The following is a 27,982-nucleotide window of genomic DNA, read 5'->3' on the forward strand; positions in this document are numbered from 1 at the left end:
CTAACTCTGATATGTATTTACAAATTATTCGTTTTTCACACGAAATCTCCAAAATCTTAAGAATTATGCGTTACTAAGTAAATTCCCGCGTTATCCAAATCTAGTTATGTCGGACAGCCGGACATGTTAGTTTTCCCCACTGACATAATTATTATTTTCTATACTTGGTTATCTTTATCCTATATCTATAGTAGTTTTTCAGGCAAGTAAGATAATTAGTCTCACTTTTTGATTAATTTTAATTATTATGACGCGAGACAAAGATTCAATTTTTTAAAAATATATTATATATGACAAAAAATACACTTTAAAATTAATTATTTTGTTAAGTCTCATTGTCTTTTTTTAAATGTAATATATGTGTATGCCTGTATGAAATATATCATATCATAATGACTTTTTTAAATAAGAATAAAAATGATCACTTTTAAATTTAAATTAAAAAAAAGATTAAGATTAAAAAATTAATTTTAAATCATAATTATTATCATCCCATCTATCATTGTTTATTATGATAGTTGTTGACGTTATTATTTTATTATCACTAGCTTGAAATAGTGATAGTCATAATATTAATGATAATATTATTAAATATAGTATTATTAAATATAATGATGCTGGATGACGTGGTGTTAGTTGTTTCATAAGAGGTGTAAAAATTCAAACTTATTTTTGCTCAATCATACCTATTTCAAAAATTTAGTGACTTAAAGTGGATTAGCTCCTTATGGATTGAGTTAGGTTGATCTTTGCATCATTTTTTATAAATGACAAAATCATAAGTGATAATACATTTATTCTTAATGTTCTTTATAAGAAAAAGTTTTGTCATCTATTGTGATCTTATTTGTCTTGAACATGATGATCTCTAGTAGATGATACTTGTGTTCTATAAATAAAAAACTAAAAATTCTTATGGGGTCTTTTATTTTGTAAAGATTATGTAATTGTGTACTTAGAATTAATTTGTAATGACTTGATATTGTTAAAGATGTAATTTATGATGGTTTTAAAAACTCTAAAATCCCAATTAAAAAACACATAAGATAAAGGACTCAATTATAAATTTTTAATTTAGTATACATAATAAGTATCATTTTACTCGAGACAGATGTGTGCTTAAGTTAAGAAGAATAATTGTGGATGTTTAAATTTTCTCTCTAATTATTTTATGAGGTGTTTAAAATTACTCATTTCATTCCTTAATATAATGCCCTATTTAAAATGAATTGATGGTCTTTTTTTATAATGTATTTACAATTCTCATGAAGCATTTTTTCCACTTATTATCCTTATGAAATACTCCAAGTATTTGTGTTTTTTATTGATAGTGGTGCATGATACTTTTAGACTTTAATGTCTCCACATCACCAATAACAAGTATTTATTTATTTTTTTTACAATAGAAAACTTAATGCATTTCATTCACAATAAAGGAGTTGATACAAAAGGGAATATTATAAAAAACTTGGATGCTACTAGCATGAGAGACTCAGGCTAAACCGGATCAGTTCATTTTGATCAGGCCCCTCTAGCTAATAAATTAATAAAAAAGTAGTTAGGCGATGAAAAAAACACACAGAAAAGAGTTAGAAGTTAGAAGCCACTCCACTAACCCAACCTACAGTACCGGCGCGGCCTGCTCCTCCAACATTGGCTGACCCTCCTTTTCCTAAACTAAACAAAGCTCCTCCCTCTTGGATGGAGTTGCTCTAATTTAATACAAACACTCAACAAAACTTACATTAACATCGTCATCCCCTTCAAAGAGAATTTAGCAAGTGAACAAAACAAAACAAAGAGAAAGTAAAAAACAAAAAGCGAAAAAGGAAACGATATTGCGAATTCGGAATTTTACGAGGCAATAACAATGCAGGGGGCATGATGACGAGAATGGGATTGAAAGGCCTATGACTCCTTCATTCATTCCTTTGCCTTTGTCTTTGCAATTAATTTCAAATATTTTTCCGTCTCAACTATTATTCCTTGAGTGCACGATCGTTTTTGAATATCAGTCAACGAGTTAAGAATATGATTAACGTGCTTCTTTCGCTAATTCTGGTATCCCCTCCCCTCTTTTATTTTTATTTATATTTATTCCTTCTCAAACCTCTATAATCCCAGGTTAAAGTAATTTCAGTTCAATCATTTACCATCTTTGAGTAACTAACCATACCATATGATTGTTATTATTATCATTTATTTAACATAAGAATTAAGATTGCTTGCTGCTATGATGATTGATTCCTATGAATGACTTTGGAAATGTTGTTTCTTAACAGAACTGTGGTTTGGTTTGGTTTGGCTTGGTAGTTAATTATTCAAGTTGAGGAAGAATTCGGAATTGTGATTGTGATTATGCTTTTGATGAACTTGATGCTTCCTTTGGTACAAGATTTATATGGACTTTGTCTCGCCACAGCTACATTCTGAAGTCCCATTTGACACTCACCCCTTGTTAATGGCGCGCCCTACTCACCATGTCATTGACATTACGGGGAGTTCCGGACCGTCCACTTCGTCTTCTTCCACACCCCATGATAGGCTTGCCAATGATGTGGATTTTGGTGCTTTGAATTCTAGGACTAGTAGAAGGCGAGGGGATACTACGCGTAGTAGTAGGCAGCATAGGAGTCCTTTGAATTCGGGTTTGTGGATATGTGTTGAGTTAGTGATCACCGTGAGCCAGATTGTTGCGTCGGTTGTTGTTCTATCGTTGTCAAAGCATGAGCATCCGCGTGCCCCTCTGTTTGCTTGGATTGTTGGGTTTGCGTCTGGGTGTGTTGCTACCCTCCCTTTGCTGTATTGGCGGTATTATCATAATTGCCTTGTTCGGGAGCTAGAGTCATCATCTCAGGCCTCTCTGAGGAGTAATGATCCTTCGGGGACACTTCTTTCCGATTCCACGACGAATGGAGGGGAAGATGTTCCGGCATCTTCCAGAAGCAACCAAGAGTCGTGGTTGATGAATGCAAGGTATTGAGTTGCTATTTTGTTAATTGGGTTTTGCTTAAATTCAAATGTTTCTGTGTTTGCTGTTTTGTTTTTGTCTTTGCATAATGCTGAAAGGGATGAAAGCTCTAGTGCTGAATGAACTATAAAGCTTAATGTTTGTTTAATTCTTCTTACTATTGTGGAAGATGGATCTGAAAGCACAGGTTTTGTTTAGACTTTGAACATTCTAGTCCACAAGTTTTAGCTTTTAGCTTGTAAGGGTTCTAATTTGGACGTTATTTCCTTCTCTCATTGTTTTGTATGATAAAATATGTACGTATGGTACAAATTGTTCTTGCCATGAATCCATGTCTCCCTCTTGGGCTGCTTCCATTCCAAACTAATTAAACTGTGATAATGATGGAATACTTTAATCATTAAGTACAATCATTGTTTTAGTTTGAATGAGAAATGATATATTAATGTACAATCAACATTCTTTGTGCCATCACATTTCATAAGAATAATGGTCTTCTTGGTGTTGCTTTGCATTGTGTTGGAAAGCCACCTTAGCTGTGGTCACCCTTAGCTCACCTTAGTTGTAGATTTGTAGTGGGTAGCTGTGGGTAGAAGAGGGGTGTGCTGAAGTGTCACATTGTGGCGGGTAGCTGTGGGCAAAAAGGGGTGTGTTGAAGTCCCACATTGGCTTGAAATAGTGTCAAGATAGAGTATATAAGTGGGGAACAATCCTTTCCTTAAAAGTCGATTTTGTAAGGTTGAGTTAGGTTCATACCCCACATTCTAACAGTAATGCAATGTTTTTGTGCATTCGGTAATTTAGAAATTGCATTTTCTTTTGGGGGTTGTATGGAGAGAATATTATTGGGAACATGTGATGTTATTGCAGCCTAAAGAATTTACAAGACTTGGGAACCTAATAATTAAGGAAAGAGTTAAGGTTGTTTCTTTATTTTTGCTGTTTGAGAGATTCAGTTTTGAAGATTTAGTGTTCAATTCAATCATCAATTCCTATGACTTAATTTGGAAATAACTTATGAAGTTGCTAAGCATGCCTGCACTTGCTTAACAGATTGAAGCTACTAGTAGAATACTTCAAAATTGCTGTAGATTGCTTTTTTGCTATATGGTTTATTGTTGGAAATGTATGGATTTTTGGAGGACATTCATCTGCTGATCAAGCACCTAACTTGTACAGGTATAGCCTCTCAACAGCTCTTACATTTAGCATGTGTTTGGTAAAACTTTTTTCAAGGGAAATAATCATTATTTTTCAAAAATTCTCTCACGAAGCTAGCAAACACAAGCAATTATTTCTCCAAATTAAGTTGAACCAAATACACAAATAATCTTCTGATTTCTTAGAGCTTCCAGATTATATCTGCTTCCTTTTGCTTGGCAGGTTATGTGTAGTGTTTCTTACTTTTAGCTGTATTGGTTATGCTATGCCCTTCATTCTATGTGCAACAATTTGCTGCTGCCTGCCTTGCATAATTTCCATCCTTGGGGTTAGAGAGGATATGGCACAAACCCCAGGTGCATCCTCTGAATCAATTAATTCTCTGCCGACTTATAAGTTCAAAATGAAGAAAAATAAAAGCAAAGGGGAAAGCAACTCAGCTGTTAGTGAAGGTGGAGTTGTGGCTTCAGGAACTGAAAAGGAACGTATGATCTCTGGAGAAGATGCAGTAAGTACAACCTGATCATTATTTATTCTGGATGCTTAGGCAAAACTTTATAACATCCAACATTATTTCATTGTTTGTCTACTGTCTAGCTACACATGCCCAGTTGGGTAAGAAAAACCTTCTTCCTATGAAAATCATGTATCTCATAACACTGGACTCTTTGTATTTGTCTATGGAGGGAACAATCTTAGACAAGATTATAGGGTATACCTTATAAGCCTGCTCAAATTCTTCATACTTTGTTTCTTCAAGTTTTCCTGCCCATAAGTCTTGCGATATTTTTCGTCACATATGCTCAACCCTTCAGGTAATTAGGGTTGACTCGGTGTCACTGCTTTTGTCATCAACTTTTGGTAATTGCATGACAAAAAATCTATAATTGCCTGCTTAGTTTCGGTAACCATTGATATTATGAATTGGGAGCCAGTTTTGTGGGTTACAGGTTATAGGTTACTATCCAATTTCATGATGTAAATTGAAACTAAATAGGGAGGCCCATTTATTTTTCTACCTGATTATTCTTGAGTTTTGTCTTGGATTAGTTTTGCCTATCTTATCTTCTATCATTTTGGAAGCAGTCGTTGGATATTGTCTGCTAGTCTTTCTCTCTTCCATGCAATGCAATAGTGCATATGCTTCTTGGAAATTCAGAATCCCTTATAGCTTGCTACCCCTGTTTTTTGTTGAGTTACACTCCTAATTTTCAAGTTTCTCTGAATCAGTCTCTTGCAAATCCTGTTCTTATATGCCTTCTAGTACCAGGACTTTGGATTTGATAATTCTTTCGTTATTTTGTGATGACTTTGATTGTTTTCATGTTGAAAGAGTTCGTGTAACTGGCCTTGACTGTGTTACTGTACTTTCTGTAGGCTTGCTGCATCTGCCTGGCAAAGTATGAAAATAACGATGAGCTGAGAGAATTGCTTTGTTCTCACCTATTTCACAAAGACTGTGTCGACAAGTGGTTGAAGATAAATGCTTTATGCCCCCTTTGCAAGAGTGAGGTTAGTGAGAACGTAAGAGGATCAGTCTCTGGGGAAGATGCCAACCAACATCAGGGTGAAAGCAGGATTGAGAATGGCCTCACCAACACCTCATCGTAATGTAGTTTATATACATATAGTCATATACACACTTTGTAGTCTTGTAAAGCTTTTCCTATGCTGCCAACTCTTCATTGGATGGATGTCTGATCCTGAGGTTAATCATTCCATTTCATTTTTATTCATATGTTTTCTCTATCTTGCTGGAACTTAAGTTGGCTGATACATGGCTATTGCCTTCTGTATCCTGCTGTTTATGCAGCTGAATTATAAGGGAATGGAAATTATACTTGCAGAGTTGCAGAGGTTTTGCTTCTCATAGCTCACTAAGTTTAAGTTGAACTTTGATGGGAGAGAAAAATGAAGAGAAAGTGGAAAAAGAAAAAGAAAATGAATGATAGAAACAATATTTATGAATGTGAATATCCTGTGTATTTAGTATGTACTGAGATATTTCTTCTATATATACATATATTTATTTATTGTTAGTGGTCAGAAATTTATTAATTTTATGAGTTTATGTTGGCTTATTTGACAAACCTAGCAAATCGTCTGTGGTTTTCGAAAAATTAGCTTCTTTTCTTTGACACATTTAATAATAGGCGAAGAAATAAAATAAAATAAAGATTTGTAAGTATTTTTTGGGTTTTAATAGATTAATGAATCATTCTGGGTCATTTTTATAAACAAATTATCAATATGGATCTATTCCAAAATAATTTACTGGTAGGGGTTTGTGTGATTGTTGATAAGTCAAACTAGACTCATTAGTAAATTGTTTTGAGAGAACTCATTTTGATATTTTGTTTTTAAAAATTATCTAAAGTGATTAATCATTCGGCTTAATTTTTTTTTTACTTTTTAAGTTCATATTTTTTAATTTTGACCTTAATAAATTTTTTTGTTTTTGTTTTTTCAATTTTAACGCAAATTTATGAAAACTATAAATGAAATAAAAATTAAAATCTTAAAGGAACTAAAATTAAAAAATAAAAACATATAAGGACTACAAATGAAAAAAAAAACTTATCAAAACTAAAATTAGAAAACGTCCAACTTATAGAAACTAAAATTAAAATAAAAAACATTTACATGGACAAAAAAAATGCAAACTTATATGGATAAAATATATATTTTTTAAATAATAATAGATTTTTTCCTTCTATTGATTAGGGAATAAAAAAAAGACAATTTTTATTTCATAAACAAATTTTATTATAAAGTTGTGTTAGACTTAAACGAAAAATTGAAGACTTGATATTTAACCTTGTGGATGGCACACCCTACTCATCATATCATTGACATCACGGTGAGTTTAGGGCCTTTCACTTCCTTTTCTTCCTCTGCCAATGACACATGTGCCAATGATGGTTCTTTGAATTCTAGGAGCTTGTTTCGTTTAAGGTTAAGGATATGTGTTGAGCTAGTGTTCACAGAGCCAAATTGTTATGTCTATTGTCATTTTATCTTTGTCAAAGCATGATGAGCATCCACGTGGACAATTGTTTGTGTGGATTGTTGGGTATGCATCTGGGTTTGTTGTTACCCTTCCTCTTCTTTATTGGCATTATTGTCTTCATAACTAGCGTGTTTGAAGGAACGATCCTTTAGGGAGACTTGTTTCGACTTCCATGGCAAATGGAGCAGAAGATCACGTGAGGGCATTCTCTATAAGGTATTGAATTGTTGTCTTGTTGTTAGCTAGTTTTGCTTAAATTCAAATTGTTGGAGTACAAGTCTGAGGTGAACTCTCACAAATGAGAATGAAAAGATTGAGTACCATATAAATGAAGATAAGACCAATAAACCTAAACCTTAAGGTTTTGGGTTAAAATGTGGTGTCAAGTTCACTTATGTGATTGCTCATGACTCATTGGTATTAATCTCCCTAGTTTCCCCCCTTTAGTTGCATAACAATTGGTATTAGAGCTTGGTTTGACTTGTTTACCAGTTTGGATAAGTAGGATGATGGCGGTGGATCCTAAGCTCGAGGATTCCTTGTATCGAAAGTCTTCTTGGTAGCGGGAGATATAATTCGACTTGGTGATCAACTTTGACATGTAAGATGACGGTGATGGATCCTAGGCCTGATGATCTCTTGTATAGAAAGTCTTCCTAGAGGTTGGTTCAAGTGGCGTGTTTCGTGGGTGGAGTGGTGATACAAGTATCTAGAGCATGTGGGTTCTAATGATCACCATGGAATACTCGTGGATGATAATGACTTCCACTTGAGGAGAATGCTACCATGTGGGAGGGGCTCATACTTGAGGAGGAGATTGTTAGAGTACAAGTGTGAGGTGAAGTGTCACATTAAGTAGGAATGAGAAGATTGAACATCATATAAGTCAGGATAAGACCCATAAACCTGAGCCTTAAGGTTTTAGGTTAAAGTGTGGTATCAAGTTCACTTATGTGATTGTTCATGACTCATTGGTATAAATCTTCCCGGTATTTATCCCCCCTCGGTTGTACAACGATTGGTATCAGAGCTTGATTGTGACTTGGTACAAGGTACTAGAGTACGTTGGCGGTGGTACAAGGTACTAGAGTATGTTGGCGACAATGACTAGACGAGTTGGGATAATCATGGTTAAGCTCTAAGGACAATCATTAAATACTCGAGGATTGAAAATGACTTCCGGAGGGAGACTAGTACAAGTATGAGATGAAGTCTCATATCGTGTAGGAATGAGAAGATTGAACACTATATAAATAAAGATAAGACCCATTAACATGAGTATTAAGATTTTGGGTTAAGATGTGGTGTCAGGTTCACTTATATGACTTCTCATGATCCGTTAACTTTACAAATATTAATTTTTAAATTATAAACCTAATAAGAAGTGCAAAACACGTGTGTTACAAAGTCTTGTTGCCACGAATCCATGTCTCCCTCTTGGGGTGCTTTCCTCACAAACTAATTAAACTGTTGTGATAGTTATGGAATACTTAGATCATTAATTGCAGTCATCGTTTTAATTTGAGTGAGAAATGGTATACTAATGTACAAGCAGCATTCCTTGTGCTGATCACATTTCATAAGAATATGGTATTCTTGGTGCTGATTTGCATTGCTTCACTGTTTTTGTGCATTTGGAAATTTAGAAGTTGGACTTTCTTTTGGGGGCTGTATGAAGAGGGTATTATTGACAACATGTGATAGTGATACTACTACAGACTAAAGAATTTACGAGACATGGGAATCTATCCGTAACAATTAAGGAAAGAGTTAAGGTTGTTTCCTGGCCTTTGCTGTCTGAGAGATTTATTTTTGAAAATTTACTGTTGAATGATCAAAGCCTATGACTTAATTTGGAAATAACTTATAAAGTTGCTAAGCTTGCCCCCACTTGTCTAGCAGATTGGAGCCACTTGTGGAATTCTTCAAATTTGCTGTAGATTACTTTCTTTTTTATGTGGTTTACTGCTGGAATTTTTTTATGGATTTGTGGAGGACGATCTTCTGCTGATGAAACACCTAGCTTGTACAGGTATATCCTCTCAATAGCTCTTACAGCTATATCCTGCTGTTTATGCAGCTGAATTATATAAGTGAATGAAATTATACTTGCAGAGGTTTTGTTTCTCATAATCATAGGCTCACAAAGTTCAAGTTAACTTTGATAAGAGAGAAATATGAAGGAAAAGGAAATGAATGATACAGACCAGATTTATAAATATGAATCTCTGAAGATTTTTTTTTTCCGGGTATAACATTACTCAAAGTGAAGTCTCTTTTTCATTCATAGAGGTATTTATTCCTAATATTTCAACTGACAGACTAATTATAACAAAATTATAATTATATTACGAACTGTAATTATTTCACTGAAAACAAAAATTGAATACATGAAAGTGATGAAACTTTAATAGAGAAGAAACTACAGCTCGCAATAAAATAATCGCCCTCTATAAAAAATAATATTATCCAAAGAAACATAATTTTAAATATAAAAAATAATATTATCCAAACAAACACAATTTTAAATAGTTGTATCACATTTTGTCTAGACTCTATATTCTAACTTCTAATTCAATTTTTTAATCGTTTGATGATTTAAATGCTAAGAAATTTGAAATTGATGGAAAATAATGAGTGTTTAGTTTTATGTTAAATTTTCAATAAATCACGTTAAAAATACCTCCTAACATGATTTTAAGTATTCATTTTGGTTTTATATTGTAGTTCAAGTTGAAATAATTTTTTAGGTATATGTTGTATTCATTTAAAAAATTTATACTTAATTTTAATGCTAACTTGCTTTTATAATAAAGAGATTCATACGTGAATTATATTACTCTAAAATCAATTTTATCAAAATAATTTCATTCAAAATAAATTGTGCAATTATTAGTATATTAGGAATTTTTTTATGATATTTAAAAATAATTTCTAAAATTTTTTAACATAACAAAATACACAAAACTTTTAAATATATCTTAAAAAATTGAAAATTAAAATAAGATTTCATTTCAATAACTTTGCACTTACAACATAAAATAATTTTATATTGTCAATCCAATTAATAATTTAATTTTTAAAATAATTATTATAAAATTAATTTCCTTCTAAAAAAACTTATAATTTATAACTAAATAATAGGATAAATTGTTTAACAATGCATAACTTATTTTCTCTTAAGATAATGTATAAAATGTTAAAATAATGCTTGTAACAAGTGGAGTAAAAATTTAATCAGAATGCACATTTATACTCTTTCTTCTAATTACAAAATATTATACAATTAAATAAATTTATTTTCTATTTATGGTGAGTACGAAGATTTTGTACTATGAACCAATTAAAAGGCATCCTATTAATACATTAATATTATCATTTAATCAATTTGTCATATGATATATCCTTATTGGATCTGGATGAATATGTAATAGATCGTATCAGAAAGAAAATATTTGTGTACTCATAATTTTTCATGAAAATTTATCATTGATTCCAGTAGTGATAACCTTTATTATGATATTTTTTAGAAAAGTTTATAATGATTTTTTTAAAAATTATATTTATGGTAATTTTTAATTAATATGCAATATAAAAATTAATTAACAGTATATTAAAATTAATTACCTTATATAATAATCCATACATATATATTTAAATATCGAAAATTAATTAAATTAACATTAAAAATTAAATTAATAAATATGTTAGGGAAGTTTTTTGTTTTTTAAAATATAGAAAATGGGAAGAACAAAGAAGGTAGTGGAACGATGCGTTTAAGGATAAACTTCAGAAGAATCAGGAAGTTGAGATGCGGTTAATATCGCGTGACTTGTTTATATCTTCTCGCTATCGTTATCGTCTCCTTCCTTTGTCCGTCGAACATCCTCTTTTAGGGTTTACACTCTGCTTTCGGCGCCGCTCATACATAGCAGCTCCCTTTCACTTCTTCGCAACATTTCTTCGTCAAGGTATCTCATAATTCTCCATTCGTTTCGTTCTATCGATTTGTTTTCTACTTTTCTCGGTTATATGACAAAGTAACTCTTTTTCGTGCTATTGATATTGCTTCTTCCGCTTTTCCGAAATTGAATTGAATTACAGGGATTCATCTGTGGAATAATTGGCGTGTGTTGTTATTCTTTTTTAGCTTTAATTCGCTGAATTGATTAATTAATTATTGGTGTAATTTAATTTCATCGGTGCTCTGGGGATGAGTTACACTGTGTAATTGTTAGATTAAACACTCGAACGAGACTGTTATGGTGGCTGCTGTGAGATTAGATGTCTGCTGTTTATTTATTGTGTGACTGTTTGAGTGTCTCCTGATTAAGGGTTTGTAACGTGTTATGAACTGTTTCATGTGTGTGAAATTTATGTTTGAGTGTCTCTTGTCATGTGTTCTTCTTTTATTAATTAATTTATTAATTGTTGGTGCAATTTAATTTTATCAGTGCTCTGGGGCTAGGTTCCACTGTGTATTTGTTAGATTAAACACTTGGGGATAGTAGTTTGTTTTATGTTGGACGAGACTGTTATATTGTGGTTGCCATGGGATATATGTTGTTTATTTGTTGTGTTACTTGTTTGAGTAATTGAGTGTCTCTTGATGAATGATTGATGGGTGACGTGTCATGAACTGTTTCAGGTGTGTTTGTATATATGTTTAATGATACTGGTCTGGAATGTCCAACAATCTGGTTTCAGAGCCGATACCAAGTATGCAGATGGCTCAATTGGAGCCCCTTATGAACAAGGTTGATTCGTCAGGGAGACAGATTGAAATGGGGCTCTTGGGTCCCGTATCCAGTGATATCGTGGCACAGTCGCAGGGAACCTCGAATGAACATGTTGGATTATTGAGAGCTGTGCCTGGTGAACCTATGTCTCAGGGATTGCCCCTTTTGAGCATGCACAGTGAGCGGGTAGAAGTACAAGCAAGTAATCCAGGAATGCATCAAATTCTTTCCGCTAACAAACAGTCCATGCAAATGGGTATGCTTCTGAAAAGCTCAGGGCCACAGCAGCAGACAACAACTCCCAAGCGCAAGGCACCAATGGAATTATCGTCCAGTATCTCCTTTAACAAGCGGGTTGCAGCAATGGGAAATAGACCTTGGTTGCAGCAAGTACCTAATGCATCAAATAAAGGTTCTCTGCAGATGCAATCCCCATCAAATGCCTCTAGGACACAACATTTGGCAGCTTCTAGCAAGAGAAAAACACAGTTGGATAACACTCCCAGTAAATCTGGGACACCTCGGGCCATGAGTTCTAAAAGTCAAAATACGCAGATGAAGCAGTCCTCCAAGGTTCAAACTGAATCATCTGATAGTGTTAGGTCCAAGATGAGAGAGTCTTTAGCTGCTGCTCTGGCCTTGGTTTCTCAGCAAGGTAAACCTCAGCCCCCAAACAATAATACACCGAATGATGCTGCCAATACTCGGGTTAAATTAGAGAACAGCTCTCAATGTGCTGGATCAGCACCTGCATCCATCGATGCTTCACTGGAGCAAAGGCAGGATATTTCTCAATCAGTTAATTCCTCTTTTGCTGTGGCTGATTCAGTTGGCCATGCGGCAGGAGAGCACATGCAAAGTACAACATATGAAGATTTTCCAGAAAAATACAAGGACTTCGAAGCAGGATCCACAAACGCATCGGACAATGAAAACATACTGAGTTCTATGCATGTCTTGAACTGTGATAAGCAAGATTTCCAGTCAAGTTATACTTTGACTACTGATGATGTTCCTTTCAGTGACGGTTTCTTTATGAAAGATGATCTTCTGCAGGGAAATGGTCTTTCGTGGGTATTATCTGATATGGTGGATGTCGGAAATCAAAGGGAAAGTCAACCTAATATAGAGCAGAGATCAGAACCTGAGGAAACGGGTGGAGGTTGTAGGGAGGAGGTCCCTTTGCCTGAACTTTTGGCATCAAGAATAGAGGCAGAACTCTTCAAGCTGTTTCAAGGTGTGAATAAGAAGTACAAAGAAAAAGGGAGGTCTCTCTTATTCAATTTAAAAGATCGCAATAATCCTGAACTTAGAGAAAGGGTCATGTTTGGTAAAATTCCTCCAGAACAATTATGTTCTATGACAGCTGAAGAACTTGCTTCAAAGGAGCTCTCTCAATGGCGGATAGCCAAGGCTGAGGAGCTTGCTCAAATGGTGGTTTTACCTGATTCAGATGGTGATTTTAGACGTTTGGTCAAGAAGACACATAAAGGTGAATTTCAAGTGGAAGTTGAACACGAAGACAATGTCCCTGTGGAGGAGGTTTCAGGTGGTACAACCTCTGTTGCTCGAAGCCAAACTATAAAAAAGGATGTGGAAGATGCTTCTCCTTCCAAACCTGATGTGAAAACTGATGCCGAGAAAGGCAATTTGCAGAAGGATGATACATTTTCCATCACCATTTCTTCCAACGACGGGGCTGATCCCATGCAAGGGCTTATTACTGATGATGCATTAAAGGACTCTGACTTTCTTGAACCAATTGTTTCTCTTGATGATTTCATGTATTCTCTTACATATGCGCCTCCATTTGAAAATTTACCAGTAGAATCTGGGAAAGTGGTACCTACCTCAGACAAGGATGATTCCGGGGTTGGAACAAAATCAAAACCTGCTGATTTAACACCAAATGAGCAAGCGGATATCACTGGTGATAATAAGTCTGAGAAGTTTCAAAGCACACATGTAAATTCAGATTCTTTAAAGGAGAAAAAGGTTAATGCTGAATCTGGGGCCATTTCTTCTGATGTGGGATACAGTGGGAGTCAAGCTGACATGAAGTCAACTGATGGTCGTACCAAGGAAAGGTCAACTGATGATGTGAAGTCTGCTTCCAGCGATGCTGAGTTGAGAGGCAATCTCTTTCGTGCGGAAGAGAGATATGATAATGACAATAGGTACTCGAAGGATGCAATCCCCACTAAGGGTGAATGCCTCTGGGAGGGAATGCTTCAACCAAATATCTCTAGCACTCATTCAGTCATAAGCATCTTTAAGAGGTAGTCTACTAATTGTTTGAGTACATCTTTAGCTGTGAACTTTTATGCGTGAATTAACATGGCTTTGGATCGTTCCTTTTTTTATTTATTATATGTATGTTGTCGCGAGGATCATGAACTAGATAGTGTCATTCTTTTCATCTAGCATCTGAAGCAAGTGTTCTTAAACTGTGTAGAAAAGAGGTGAAAGATCAATAATGGGCTCAATTGTGACTTTTTTTTATAAAGAAAAGAGCTTTTTTAATTAAAGGAAGTTTTTTTAAATAAAATTTATAGTAATTATATGTTTTTATGAATAAAGAAAAATTATAAAAAAAGTTGTGTTAGTTCTTTTAGGCTTTTAGCCTTTTCTCCAAAGTTAAAGTTAATAGCTTGTGTTTCTTTTTTTTTTTTTTTATAATTGTATCATAAATTTCTTTTTCTAAGCTTAAACAAACAGACCATTGATATTAATCTGTCCTTAATATGACAGCAGTAATGGAGTGGACTGGGCTATTTTGTGAGTTTTGATTTTGGAGTGATTATTTGACCAAGCGTGCCACTTCCTCTGTCATGTATATCCTGTTTCCCAATTGTTATAAGAGTTTGGAACTGTCTATGCCTTCGTCGCTCATTTTTGCTTCCACTGTTTCATAATATGTGGCATTGACTAATTACAATTTTGTTTAAGCCTACATGAAATGTTGCATTAATTGTTTTGTACCTTTTATAATGTGGTCTGTTGTTCTGACTGGACCAAATTTTATATTCAAATTGAGGTCAATTGTGCCGTATAATTTAGTCTTGTGTATATATTTATGAAAACAAGTCTCGTGATTTCTCAAGTCTGGAGGCGCCATTAAACATGTAGTCAATATGATACAAATCTATATACACAGTAATTATAATAAAAGTTAATTTAAAACTGACACACATCCTAATAAGCCAAAATAATGAAATTATGAAAAAATAAATTGAAATAACATGAATTGTATGGAAAATTTATAAATAAAATTATGTATGTTTATATAAGATTGGTTTTGATTGGGTTGAATCATTTTTTAAAATTAGATTGGAAAGCCAATCCAATCCAATAAAAAAAATTGGGTTTTGGTTTAATCAATTTTTTTGTTTTGTTTGGTCCGGTTTTGGCTTGTATTAGTTCAGTTTATGAACACTCCTCTTTGATTACTTTGAACCATATTATCTTCAGAGTTGGACGGGTTTGGGTGGCGGACCACGTGTCATTATTTTATTTATTTATATTGAAATTATAGTTTTGATTTTGATATGTACTGTTCAAAGAGTACTTCTTTTCAGTGATTTTTTCTGATCTTACATGAATATTCTTTGTGCAGTGGTGAGAAAACTGCTGCTAAAGACTGGCCTGGGTTTCTCGAGATCAAGGGAAGGGTTCGACTTGATGCATTTGAGAAATTTCTGCAAGACCTTCGACAGTCCAGAAGTCGTGCAATCATGGTATCTCAAGTTTCCTTTTGTTGTGCTAGAGCTAGATTTGAATATTGTCTGTTGATCACACCACCACCCATAAAGAAAACAATGATTAAAAAAAGGATTTTTTTTTTTACAGTTTGATGCTATTTCATTTTTTAATCTCATGTTTAAAGTATCTTGAGTTATACAATTTGTTTGCTTCTTTTCCCTTGCTGATGAAGGGGGCAGTGACGTGGTTAGGGGTTGTACATGAGAAATGACGCATAGTTTTTAAGACTGGCTGAATGAGGTATTCTTTGGAGTGACAAGTTATGAATGAAACCATAAAAATGTGTTGTTATGGTGGTGGAAGTTGAATATTTGGATTGTGTAGATTTTTAAAAAAATGTCACTGTTAGAATATGTATTACGAGATTGAATTGATTTTGGTAAATAATACGATAACTGGTGACTAGAACTAAGTTTCTCATCCTTTAGGCGATTGTCTCCATGCTACGAAAATTTCAATATAATATTTTGACAAAATGAAAAATGGGGGTAAAATACTCTAGAATGAGTTTTATATTAAAAACAAAGCAAAAAATCATCCGAAAATTCTCTTATTTTTAGTTGGACACCAAACTGACTGTGGTTCGATGTGATGCATGGGACCATGAGGATGTTGTAACAAGGAATATAGACGAGCGTGGCTAACTGATTTGAGTACGCTGCATGTCTTAGTCAGACCACTTGCTTTTACCTTTTCTGAAGGAAATCTGTGTAACTAATGAGAAACTTTCTCACGTCACTTCCTTTTTGGGCTAAAAGTTTTCTTTGTATTGCAGGTTTCGCATTTCGTTTCCAAAGAGTCGGATGATCAATCAACTCTACGTGAGGTAATGAGATAATATTTAGTTTGGTTCTCATTTCTACTTTTTAGCGGCGGATTGTTTCTGATATATACAAGATATTTTTGCATGCAGGTGGCTGACTCGTACATTTTGGACGAGAGAGTAGGATTTGCTGAGCCTGTCCCTGGAGTTGAACTTTACTTTTGCCCACCTCATAAGAAAACAGTTGAAATGCTCAGCAACATACTTCCAAAGGAACAAATTGAGCCAGTTAATTCTATTGATAATGGCCTAATTGGTATTATTGTATGGAGAAAAACTAATTTAACTTCGTCTATATCACCCACCACTGCATCACATCACAAACATAGCTCTAAAAGACAATACTTCAGTAGGAGACAGCAAGATATAAATGTGAATGCCAATTCTACCCATAAAGCAGTGCCCTCTATGGGCGTTAAGACAACTGAGAATGATGATGATGATGTGCCTCCCGGATTTGGGCCACCAGCGGCCCGAGTGGAGGATGACCTGCCAGAGTTTAATTTTTCCGGCAGTTCAAATCCGTCACATTTGGGCCAAAAATCAATGGGACCACCAAATATGGTCCCATTACACTCGGCTAACCCAGCCCCACCACGCCCTGCAGAACAAATGAGGGAACTTGTGCACAAATATGGGCAAAACAAACCAAATGTACCTTCGGTAAACTGGCAGGATAAATTTGGGGGAACAATTCAACCCTGGAATGATGATGATGATGACATACCTGAATGGCAGCCCCAAAACTCCCAGAATCAGTTTCCTCCCCAACAGACAATGCACAACTTTCATCTTAGGCCTCACATTTTGAATCAATCATTTCCGGGTTCACAGCAACAGCCAATAATGACACCACAATATCTTCAACCCCCAATGAATGTGACCCATGGTCAAAGAAATTTTGACCCTCAGTGGGTTCCTTCTCCCCAGGGTAGCAACCTACAGCCAGGAGGTGGACCACCCTATGCGCAAGGCACTACCTGGCCTCAAGATGCGTCTAGAAGTAGAGGATATTAGTTTCCTCTTTTTATTTTTATTTTCATGTCTTTCATATACTGTAGTATGTAAGCTTATTGTAAGGTGTCGAGCTATTTTTTTTTTCTGTAGCATCAATACCTCGTAGAACAAACAAATGACCATTTTTCTCTTGTTTTAGTTTGACAGCAGTAGGTGCTCAGTTGAATAAATACGAGGACAACAATTTTGCATGCTTTAGTTTTTAGTTAGTTTTAAATTTCCATGATGCTTTCGTTACTTTGTTTTATATACACCGCAACGTGCATACTGTTGCCTCAATGCCTATCGGCACCACTGATTATGTGTGTGTATGATTTATCGTTGAGAGATTTTTAACAGCAGTTGAATTAAAAGTTTTGAATTTTTACTTCTCACAATTTATGAAAATGTGTCACTTCAATCTATAAGTTAAACCAAATACATCTTATATGGTCTATGTAGTACTCGTAGTCGAACGTACCTTGCATGATCCTTGGGAGTTGGGATATTTGCATGTAAAAAGTGTTTTCAGCTAGAGTTTTGGTATTTTCTTATGAAAAGGAATCTCGTGTATTCTGTACCAATACACGTGTGCACGTTTGAAAGTCAGAATTTTATAAAAATAACGGGAAATGGCTTGTATTTTGCCTATTTTTTTCTGCTACGAAACAGTATTACCCTCAATAAACAACAAAAATGACGTGCTAGAATCACTTTACCTGAGTTTAGTATGCTAGAGGTTCCGGACATCCATCTATCTGAATCAGCACATGGCCTTGATGCGATTCTGAACATACCAGTAAAGAAAAGAAAAATGAAACTACAACATCATTGTCTTGTTACAACCCAAAAAACCTTGGTACAAGATGTATGAACAAACTTCCTTTCGACTGCTATGTGCAATTTAGAACCTATTGTAGCAAAGAATTACAACAATAAGAAGGAGCCGTATATTGCACATTTATACCCCCAAATAAAGAATCACTGAAAAATTACAACAAATCGTTGAGGGAAAAAACACACAAATGATGAAAAGAAAACCAAGGATCTCTTATGCGAATATGAGAAACATTGAATATGTATGGAGATAAATGACAACATTCAAATGACTTAAATTCAAAGGAGTCAACTTCCCAATGCTCGTTTGAGTCCTGCTCGTTGCTCATGTGTCAACCTTGTTGGAAACTTCACATCAAATTTGATCCTCAAATCACCCCTATGACCAGGCTCCTTTGTTATTGGCATCCCTTCATTTGCAACAATCATCTCATAACCAGGGCTCACTATGTCACTCACAGGAATACTCAAACTGCGTCCATCGAGTGTGGTGAGATTTATTGTGGTTCCTCCAATGGCCTCTGCCAGTGACACCCTTTTGCTCACAATGAGGTCATTGCCATCTCTATCGAACAAATCATGAGGCTTCTCATCAATCACGAACACAAGGTCTGCTGCCAGTTGATTTGGTTGCTGATTCCCTTTGTCTGGGAATGTAATCTTTGTCCCTTTCTTCCAACCCGGCTTCACCTCAATGGTTAGTATCTCGGTCTCTGGTATTGCCTGTCTGAAAATTTTGCCATCATAACCGTAGAAGAATGAATTCACAATGTTTTTGACATTATAGTAGTGACAATGATTGAATGCTAGTGTCTTTAATAATAGCTCTCATGATGTAAAACATACATTTATCTATCTGACAAAATTTACAACCAAATTTCTGCTAGTGTTAACTTAGTGCATCAACATCAACATGAACTTGTTTTGATGTTAAATAAGGGAGTTTATCATATATAATAATGACAGTATAAAAAACTTTCATATTATAATATAACTGCATTTCAATTAAATTCTTTTAACTTACTTGAGATTCATTTTATTTTCTCCTTTCATCTTTATCATCAGTGCTTATCCAGATATTTATCCAAAACTGACTTGAAAACAACATTTTTTTTATCGGTAGATGTTAGTAGTTAACATGTTAGTTTTTGGTTAGTGGGAGAGATTCAAACCCACAACCTTTTCCTTCCCCCTTCATCCTTCAACCACTAAGTCAGTCTTATAACTACTGACTTAAAAACAACATTAAGAAGCAAATGTAGAGGTTAATAAGATAATTGTACTTACCCGTTAACATCCACGACACTCCTTGAGATCTTCATTTTCCTGGTAGATCCAGAGTATAACTCCGCCAAACTACAAGCTAGTTTGGTCTCCACAGGTAGTGGCTTCTTTGGCATATTCGCCCGTCCTGTACTATAGGTTCGGAAATTATTGTCAGTTGCACTGAATCCACCTCCATCAGATGGGAACCTCTTGGACCTTCCTGGCCCAGATGACCCAAATCCAAAAGGGCTACTTCCAAAGAATTCTGCAAAAATATCCTCTGCATTTCTGGGATTAAACCCACTTGATGCTGATTCATTACCTGGTGGTGGCCTATCTTTCAGCCCTTCCTCTCCATCCTGATCATAAACCACCCTCTTCTGTGGATCGCTCAGTACCTGAATTCACCAAAAAATTTCTCAATTTTTCTCCTTATCCCAACCCCATTGTTAAATATTAAACTTGTACAGTTAATAACAAACTATTAAAATTGTATACACCTATAATTAGAAGAAAAACTCGCACCAAACCAACAAGTACTACTTTTGGATTATATTCTAGCATTGCACAAAACTATAAGATTTTTTTAGCATGGATTTGGACAAGGGAACTCAATCTCAAGCAAAAAAATGACAATAACTGAGTGTCATAAAGTTCACATGCAATCATTCAATTTATGATCACACTTTGATGCAGAATCCACACAGAACAACCCTCAATGGCCCTCAAATTTTGCCACCATGAGTATAAAATCATCGATTTGCCTTGCACAATCATATCGACACAATTCTAACCTTTGAAAATGAAATAACGTGTAATAAGAATCAAGGACATGAAAAATTCATTCTTTGTTTGTTTGTTTCTTCCATATTCCCACCAGCCAAATTATTGCAGGTGTTATCAAAATCTAATGGCTAAACAGACATGAAAAAAAAAAAAAAAAAGAGATGGGAGACGTTTCTTGCCTCGTATGCCTCAGAGATCTCTTTGAAATTGGCTTCAGCTTCTTTTTTGTTTGTGGGGTTCTTGTCAGGGTGCCATTTCATGGCCAACTTTCTATACGCTTTTTTTAGATCATCCTCTGTAGCATTTCTGTTAACATTCAACACATTATAGTAATCCAAACCCATGTTTTTTTTTCGTTTTTTTCTTCCAAGAAAAAATCGAATCTTGCAATTGTTACAATAAGAACCCGGATTCCAAAGTACAAAACGTTCTAAAATTTTAGACTCTTTTCATGGACACCCGATTACGAATATAAACCCTTCTTCCATCAAGGTTTAAAACTTCCTAGAAGGTCAATTGAATATGTGACGTGACATGAAAAGAGAACTAGAATTGCTTAATCAAAATCAAATGACAACAATTCAGAAATCCGGAAAATTGCAATTGATAGCGTTCAACGGTTTGCTATTGTTGCAGAATTTTTTTTTTTTTTAATGCAACGCCACCGTTGAAAGTGCATATATACTCTCTCTTTTCTTTTCTTTTTCTTTTGTTTTCAACAACAGACCAAGAACTCGTTGAAATTAAACGGAAAATTTAGGATCATTGAGAACGATGACAATAACTGTGACCGAGAGCGACGGGAAATATAAAATATATAAGTCAACTTTCAAATTTGTCCACATATATACGTATTATTTGTTGAAAAATAAAATGCGTAGCTCTAAAATCTTTAAATTATACCCGTAAAAAAATTAAATTATAATGGTTATTTCTGTTTATTATTATTAAAATATTAATGTATTTAATATATTTTATTTCATTTTAGTTTAATTGAATTTTAGATCGAATAAATTCATTGAAGGTATCATAAAAATAACTTGATTAATTAAAATATAAAAATATAAAAAATAAACGTATCCAAAATTAAACATCAAATCAAAACCATGAATTTTTTAAAATGTAAAAATTAACTAACTAAGCTAGATGTCTTAGCGATAAAGTGAATATTAATAAATAGTTAAATACGCTCATGATGCACATTATTTGCAACTACATGACTATGAAAGAGAACTTAAAGAATATTAGAATATTTTCTTCTTTTTAATTTTTTTATGCTCAAGTTTTTTAATTTTATCAACCTAGATTCTTTAATTAAAAGTAAAATTATTCCAAAAATAGAATAAACTATTATAACGAAAATCAATATATATATATATATATATATACACATATATAATACAATATCTGAGATTTTAATTGAAAATAATTAGACATGTATTGTCCGAACTAATACTTATTCATCTTATAAACAAGAACTGTAATTAAGTTGTTGGCTATTTTAGTTTTAAAAAATATGAATTTCGGTAGATTAATAATTTATTTGCATTATTGTGTAAGTTCCGCTGAAACTTATGCATGATGATATATATCAAGCACACAATCCGTTGTAGAAAAAAAAATCATGTTTCTTAAAAAAATGTTTGTAATCTTTATTATCATCACTCTTGTGATTATTATAATTATATGCTTTATGCCAAATAATAACCTCAAAAATCTCATTAAAAAGTAAATCCTTTTAGTTATGCTAAGTTAACAAATTCATATTATTTAGTCATAGATAATAAAGGCTTATTCATTTTTTCTTACAATAACAACAGTTAAAAATCTCTTATTTGTATTGTTGGAAAATAAATGAGCAGCGTCTTTTATTAAAATGTATCAAATATGATGCTAAAAACAATTTAAAATTAAGCAAATAATTAGTTATTATTCCAGTTAATTATACTTCTAAAAACAATTTTAATCATTATTGAATTATTTGTATTTTTTTTTAAATGTAAATCACTTCAATATAAACCCATTTTTAAATAAAGAATGAAGGGGTAATCATGTGTCTAATCCTACCTGTGAACTTGATCCAGTTAAGAAAAAAAATTATAATATGTGAAAACACTAGTTATTGTCAACTTGAGTTTAGACCTAACTCAACCCCAAAAGTTAACTCAAGGAGCGTGAATTATCCCTCACTTATATATTCTAATTTGTCTTTATTTTTAGACAAGGTGAAACGTGGGTTTTTTTCAACACAAGTGAAAATCACCTTCACTAAGTTTTCGGTTTTGCTTTCTACTATCTTATTTGGTTTTTCATTTCATACAAGTGAAAGCTGCACAAATAATGGCCCAAAGCACAAGTAAGAACCCATCAAAATGAAACACTTCAGTCTTCAGACCATAAGCAAAATAAGGCGCAGCTACCTTAGAACTATACAAACCACAAAAAACGAACCATGCATGTGTGCTGTCCAATAGTAACTTCCCTATTTGTACACTTTTGCACTAATGTGAGTTACAAATTTATTCACTTGCTGGCTGAAGCCTATGGGGGATTTCACGAAGCACTAGCTTTAGCTGCTGTATTGTTCAGTTTCGGAGAACCGGAACCAGCTGATGGTGCAGATTCTGAAACACTGCCAATATCCAGTGTCTTAGAAGACTCATCACAATCAAACTGTAAGGTAAAAACAGTTACCAGTCAGAAAGTACAACATAAAATGTTAATAGTGTTGTGCACATTACACATAAATTGAATAATTCCTTAATGCTGTTGTGAAATGACCAAGACTCCAAAAGTACTTGCTCCTATGCTGGTGTTTGACGATATATTGTAACTCTAGCAATTCATTATATCAGGAAACAGATTTCCCCTACATTAATAGGTAAGGAATTCTAGCTAGGAAGTATTTCTAACATTTTAACTTTTGATTATCATTTGCATATATATCAGAGAACATAACGAATCTTCCCTTGCATCAGGTTCCAAGCAGTGACATGCATGAAAAGACCAAAGACCACACAAAAAATGGACAGTATTATGCATTAGAGCAGACAAAAGGCATTTCCACGAAAAGAAGACTAAACACTAAAACAAAGGAAGCAGGAAGACATGAAATATAAAGAATGGTCATTCACAAATTTAGAGGGAAAACAGAATTCCATAATTTAAACTTTGCCTTTGGCAATCTCAAATTAATCACTTTGTAGGGTTTAGCAAACATAAAATGAAAATCTTTGCTTCCATGCAATGCAACCAGAAGATCACAATCTTTAGGGAGAAAAAAAAAAGTATTAAAACAAATAGGGGGTTTGCACTCATCAGCATCATACGGTTCATACCATATCCAGTGATTCAATTCAACATGTACACAGCCTAAACAAACAAAACATACTACTGCATAAAGGCACAAAAGTTATAGATAGTATAAAACCTTGAAAAATAAATAAAAGATCACCTTAAGATGGTCAAGCATGTCAATAGCAGCATTGAGATCAGCATAGTTAACAAAGTAAACATCTCTAAGGGATTGTTCAGCAAAATCAGGAAACATTATCTTCAGTAATTCAATGTCCAAGTCAGCATCTTCCTCTATCAACTCTGTCACATCCAGCTGCGGTGGTGGTGAAGGGTTGGTCTTCTTCAATTGCAAAGAAGATTCAAGAATGTGCTGATGCTGATGAGGTTGAGGAGGTGCCTCATCATCATCCCTTTTAAAGAGCGGAACAAATGAGGCTGCATGTGGATTCAAACAAGACCTTACTCTTCCTGCCATTGTGGACTTCATTCTTGAAACCCCCATTTTCACAAAACAAAGAATCAGACAACAAAGTTAGTTAATTTAATCAACCTAATTAATTAAACACGTTAGTCATGAACTTTTTATTTAATTTAATTGCAATGTTCTTCCAACAAGATGACTAATAACAAGTTCGAAAATTTCATGATTCTGATTAATTTATGAAAATGAAAATGCGGGTTTCCATTGGTACAAGGGCGATCCAAGAAAATGATGGATTGATGAAAGTGAAATTTAGAGCTTGGACGTGAATGTAGTAGGGAAGGAAATAAAGTGGGGAATGAGAGAGAGAGAGAGAGAGAGAGAGAACAAACCAAAACCAGTTGAACGCGGAACCCTGATTGATTGAAGAAATGACGAATGAATTGAATTCTGATTCTGAAGAAATTTGGAAAAGGGAAATGGTTTTATATGATTTGGCGTTACTTGGTGCCCAATTAAAAAATCAACGCTTTGTATTTTTTATTTATTTGTTATCGAAACGCTTCGAATTTTTTTATTTATTTATTTATTATGGAAACGCTTCGTAAGTAAAACTGTTACTAAAAAGATTAAATTGATTTATTTGAAAAGTCACCACTCACCAATGCTATTTACTTTATTTAGATTTAAATTAGAGTTCTAGCGGATGACAAATAACTAATAACACGGTACTAGTACTTTTTTAGTCAAAATTTATTAAAAATTAAACTACTAGTCGACTACAATCTTATGATTGAGACTTATTAAATATAGTGAAAATTTTGCTTTTCTCTAGATTTAGTGTATGTTTTTTTTTTAAAAAAAATTGCACGATAGAATGATGAAACAGCATTTGACACAAGCAGAACAAAAAATACACCCTATTAATCCCATATCATATTAATAATATTTTTTTTGGTGTAATCACAATAAAAATAATATATCAATAGAGTTATTTATTATTAATAAAAAATCATTTAAAATTGCACAAATTTTGTATAATCATTTCCATGGTCCGTGAGCTAACAATTATACAAAATACTATTAACAATTATAGTCGTGGAAAAATTACTAGGTTAAATTGATCCACCGAGTCCCTATATTTTTTATAAAATTTTAGGTTAGAATTTTTGACTTTATATTTAATTGAGTTTTTTCATTGTTGTTATGAAAAAATAATCACAAACACTTGATTAGAGAGGTAAGACACTGAATTAGTACATTTGGAGTGTGTTGTAAGTGCAACTCATCAATTGTGAGTTTTTAACCTTTTACAAGGCCAAATAATTGTAAGACTTGTGAATGAATAATTGGATTGAATTTACATGAAGAAATTGAAACTCAAAAACTTTCTCAAAATTAAATCAATTATGCTTACAACACACATCTGTCTATCGCTGGTTAATTAGTCTTACAAAAATTGTCTGATGAGAAGAGAATTTTATAGCAATTAGATAAGAACAAATACTAAGTAGAACTCAAACTCCTGTAAAAAAAAACGTAGAACTCAAACTGATCACAACATAAGCTCAAATAATTAATATTTACCAATTAAAATATCGTAAATTTTATTTTCATAATTGATATTAATAATTTTAAAACTTAATTCAATAATTAGATGGTGCTAATCCGTTAAATTCAACTAATTATCTTTTATCAAAAAAAAGAATTCAACTAATTATACTTCCAAAAAAAAATTTAAACACTATTTAATCCTATAAAAATTTACTTTATTTTAAAAAAATAAACCACTTCAGTAAATCCATTTTTAAACAAAGAATTAAAAGGTAATCATGAATCTAACTCAAACTACATGAGCCGGTTAAAAGAAAAAAAATTCGAGTCCCACTCACATACATAAATGAAATTGATAGAGGTGAATATATCTTCATTGCAGTTACAAATCCCAAGCAAAAATCATTTCATTTGGTTTTCTTTTTTCCTTTTACAGTGTATCTTTTTTGGTCTTCCACCATTTCAGACAAGTGAAAGCTGCACAATTAATGGCACACTTCAGAGTTCAGACCATAAGCAAAATAAGGCGCAGCTAGCTTAGAACTATATAATAAAACACAAAAAACGAACCATGTATGTGTGTTGTCCAATGTAACCTTCCCTATTTTTAGACTTATGCACTAATGTGAGTTGCAAATTTATTCACTTTTAAACTTATGCAAGATTTGACGAAGCACCAGCTTTAGATGCTGTATTATTCGGGTTGGGAGAAGCAGAATCAGCTGCTGGTACAGATTCTGGAACATTCCCAATATTCAGTGTCTCACAGAAAACTTATCATCATTAATCTGTAAGGTGAAAACAATTACTGGTCAAAAAGTAGTATAACATAAAGAAGTAGAATGTATAATGCATATAAATTGAATAATTAGTTAATGCGATGATTGTGAAGTGACTATGACTCCAAAAGTACTCGCTCCTAAGCTAGTGTTAATTTGATGAATTAAGTTAACCACTATATGATCATTCTAGCAATTCATTATATCAGGAAACAGATTGCCCCTACATTAATAGGTAAGAGAAATTTTAGGGACTATTCTTAACATTTTAAATCTCATTATCATTTGCATATAAATTAGAGAACATAACAAATCTTTCCTTGCATCAGGTGCTAAGCAGTTTTTTTTATCTGCCATGATAATTGTTAATTTTTGTTAGAATGTTAGTGAGAGGATCCAATCCCACGATCTCTCTTCCCCTCCCTTTCTCCCTCAACCTTCTCACCCCCTTTCTAACATCTGACTAACTTTATAACTCCGCATCAAGCACTAAGTAGTATGTATCTCCATCCCTTAAACAAAGTTATAGAAAGAAAATTTAAAACACACACACATAACATAACAGTGTACGAAAATACCATAGATCATTAGAGCAGAAAATGCATCTCCAAGAAAAGAAGACTATCCACTAAAATAAAGGAACCAAGGAAGACATGAAATATGAAGAATGATCATTCAGAATTTAGAGGGAAAACAGGATTCCATAATTCAAACTTTGCCTTTGGCAATCTGAAATCACTTTGTAGGGTTTAACAACCATAAGATGAAAATCTTTGCTTCCATGCAATGCAACCTTAAGATGACAATCTTCAGGGAGAAAATAAGTATTGAAACAAAAAGAGAAAAGGGACTGAATAAGTAGAAATTTCCACTCATGATCATCATACCATATCCAGCTATTCATTCAACACTAACACAGCCAAAACAATAAATATAAAACATTACCTCATCATCAAAGTGGTGGAGCAAGTCAATTGAATTATCCAGATCAGAATTGTTTGCCGAGTATGCATCACTAAGGGACTGTTTAGCAGAATCAAGAAATGCCGACTTTAGATATCCAAGTTCCAGGTCAGCTTGTTGCACTTCCCATTCTGACACATTCTGCAAAGACTGAGGCATGTTTTTAGCCTTCGATTGAAGAAGGTGCTGAGGTTGAGGATGTGCCTCATCATCATGATTCTTGGAATCTTTTTCTGCATTCCATTTAGAGAGTGGAACATATGGATTCAATGAAAACCTTTTTCCTTTCATTGTGGACTTGATTCTTGGAACCCCATGTGCACAAAACAAAGAATCAGACAACAAAATTAGTAATTAATTTTCAGTGTAACGTTCTTCCAACAAGAAGATAACAAGTTTGAAGATTTCATGATTCTTCATTTTTCTAAGTAATTTATGAAAAAGAAAATGATGAATTGACGAAAGTGAAAATTTGAGTTTGGACGTGAATGCAGGGAAGGAAATAGGAAATGAGAGAGGGAACAAACCAAAACCAGGTGAACGCGGAACTCTGTTTGATAGACGAATGAATTGAACTCTGAAGAAATTTGGAAAAGGGAGATGGTTTTATATGATTT

General features: G+C 33.6%; 5 protein-coding genes across 7 annotated transcripts; 2 read left to right on the forward strand and 3 right to left on the reverse strand.

Annotated features, from left to right (window-relative positions):
- The first annotated feature begins 1,639 nt into the window (after nucleotides 1-1,639).
- LOC100795904 (E3 ubiquitin-protein ligase At1g63170) lies at nucleotides 1,640-6,090 on the forward strand. 2 transcript variants are annotated; one of them, XM_003527753.5, is made up of 5 exons: nucleotides 1,640-2,061; nucleotides 2,283-2,976; nucleotides 4,025-4,150; nucleotides 4,355-4,640; nucleotides 5,510-6,090. In XM_003527753.5, the coding sequence occupies exons 2-5, from the start codon at nucleotides 2,402-2,404 to the stop codon at nucleotides 5,741-5,743; spliced, it is 1,221 nt and encodes a 406-aa protein (XP_003527801.2). In that variant the 5' UTR covers nucleotides 1,640-2,061; nucleotides 2,283-2,401; the 3' UTR covers nucleotides 5,744-6,090. The 2 variants fall into 2 exon arrangements, with proteins under 2 accessions (XP_003527801.2, XP_040872241.1); XM_041016307.1 differs by lacking the exon at nucleotides 1,640-2,061 and having other exon boundaries at nucleotides 2,161-2,976; nucleotides 5,510-6,088.
- A 4,842-nt stretch (nucleotides 6,091-10,932) lies between these two features.
- Nucleotides 10,933-17,674, forward strand: LOC100808809 (death-inducer obliterator 1). Of its 2 annotated transcripts, none has more exons than XM_014776212.2 (5): nucleotides 10,933-11,113; nucleotides 11,850-14,160; nucleotides 15,498-15,618; nucleotides 16,419-16,469; nucleotides 16,557-17,674. In XM_014776212.2, the coding sequence occupies exons 1-5, from the start codon at nucleotides 10,954-10,956 to the stop codon at nucleotides 17,481-17,483; spliced, it is 3,570 nt and encodes a 1,189-aa protein (XP_014631698.1). In that variant the 5' UTR covers nucleotides 10,933-10,953; the 3' UTR covers nucleotides 17,484-17,674. The 2 variants fall into 2 exon arrangements, with proteins under 2 accessions (XP_014631698.1, XP_003526436.1); XM_003526388.4 differs by having other exon boundaries at nucleotides 10,976-11,113; nucleotides 11,791-14,160.
- A 385-nt stretch (nucleotides 17,675-18,059) lies between these two features.
- On the reverse strand, nucleotides 18,060-21,130 carry LOC100796426 (dnaJ homolog subfamily B member 1). The gene is made up of 3 exons (XM_006581325.4): nucleotides 20,531-21,130; nucleotides 19,587-19,963; nucleotides 18,060-19,026 (listed from the first exon to the last, which is right to left on the reverse strand). The coding sequence occupies exons 1-3, from the start codon at nucleotides 20,693-20,695 to the stop codon at nucleotides 18,588-18,590; spliced, it is 981 nt and encodes a 326-aa protein (XP_006581388.1). The 5' UTR covers nucleotides 20,696-21,130; the 3' UTR covers nucleotides 18,060-18,587.
- A 1,618-nt stretch (nucleotides 21,131-22,748) lies between these two features.
- On the reverse strand, nucleotides 22,749-24,577 carry LOC100809355 (polyadenylate-binding protein-interacting protein 5). Its single transcript, XM_003526389.5, has 3 exons — nucleotides 24,462-24,577; nucleotides 23,806-24,136; nucleotides 22,749-23,024 (listed from the first exon to the last, which is right to left on the reverse strand). The coding sequence occupies exons 2-3, from the start codon at nucleotides 24,133-24,135 to the stop codon at nucleotides 22,905-22,907; spliced, it is 450 nt and encodes a 149-aa protein (XP_003526437.1). The 5' UTR covers nucleotide 24,136; nucleotides 24,462-24,577; the 3' UTR covers nucleotides 22,749-22,904.
- Nucleotides 24,578-25,506: 929 nt separating this feature from the next.
- On the reverse strand, nucleotides 25,507-27,982 carry LOC102660748 (uncharacterized). Its single transcript, XM_006581326.4, has 3 exons — nucleotides 27,893-27,982; nucleotides 27,348-27,669; nucleotides 25,507-26,411 (listed from the first exon to the last, which is right to left on the reverse strand). Exons 2-3 carry the CDS (start codon nucleotides 27,654-27,656, stop codon nucleotides 26,379-26,381), a joined length of 342 nt encoding a protein of 113 aa, XP_006581389.1. The 5' UTR covers nucleotides 27,657-27,669; nucleotides 27,893-27,982; the 3' UTR covers nucleotides 25,507-26,378.

The sequence above is a fragment of the Glycine max genome, chromosome 6 (genome assembly GCF_000004515.6).
Source record: "Glycine max cultivar Williams 82 chromosome 6, Glycine_max_v4.0, whole genome shotgun sequence".
Lineage (NCBI taxonomy): Eukaryota > Viridiplantae > Streptophyta > Magnoliopsida > Fabales > Fabaceae > Glycine > Glycine max.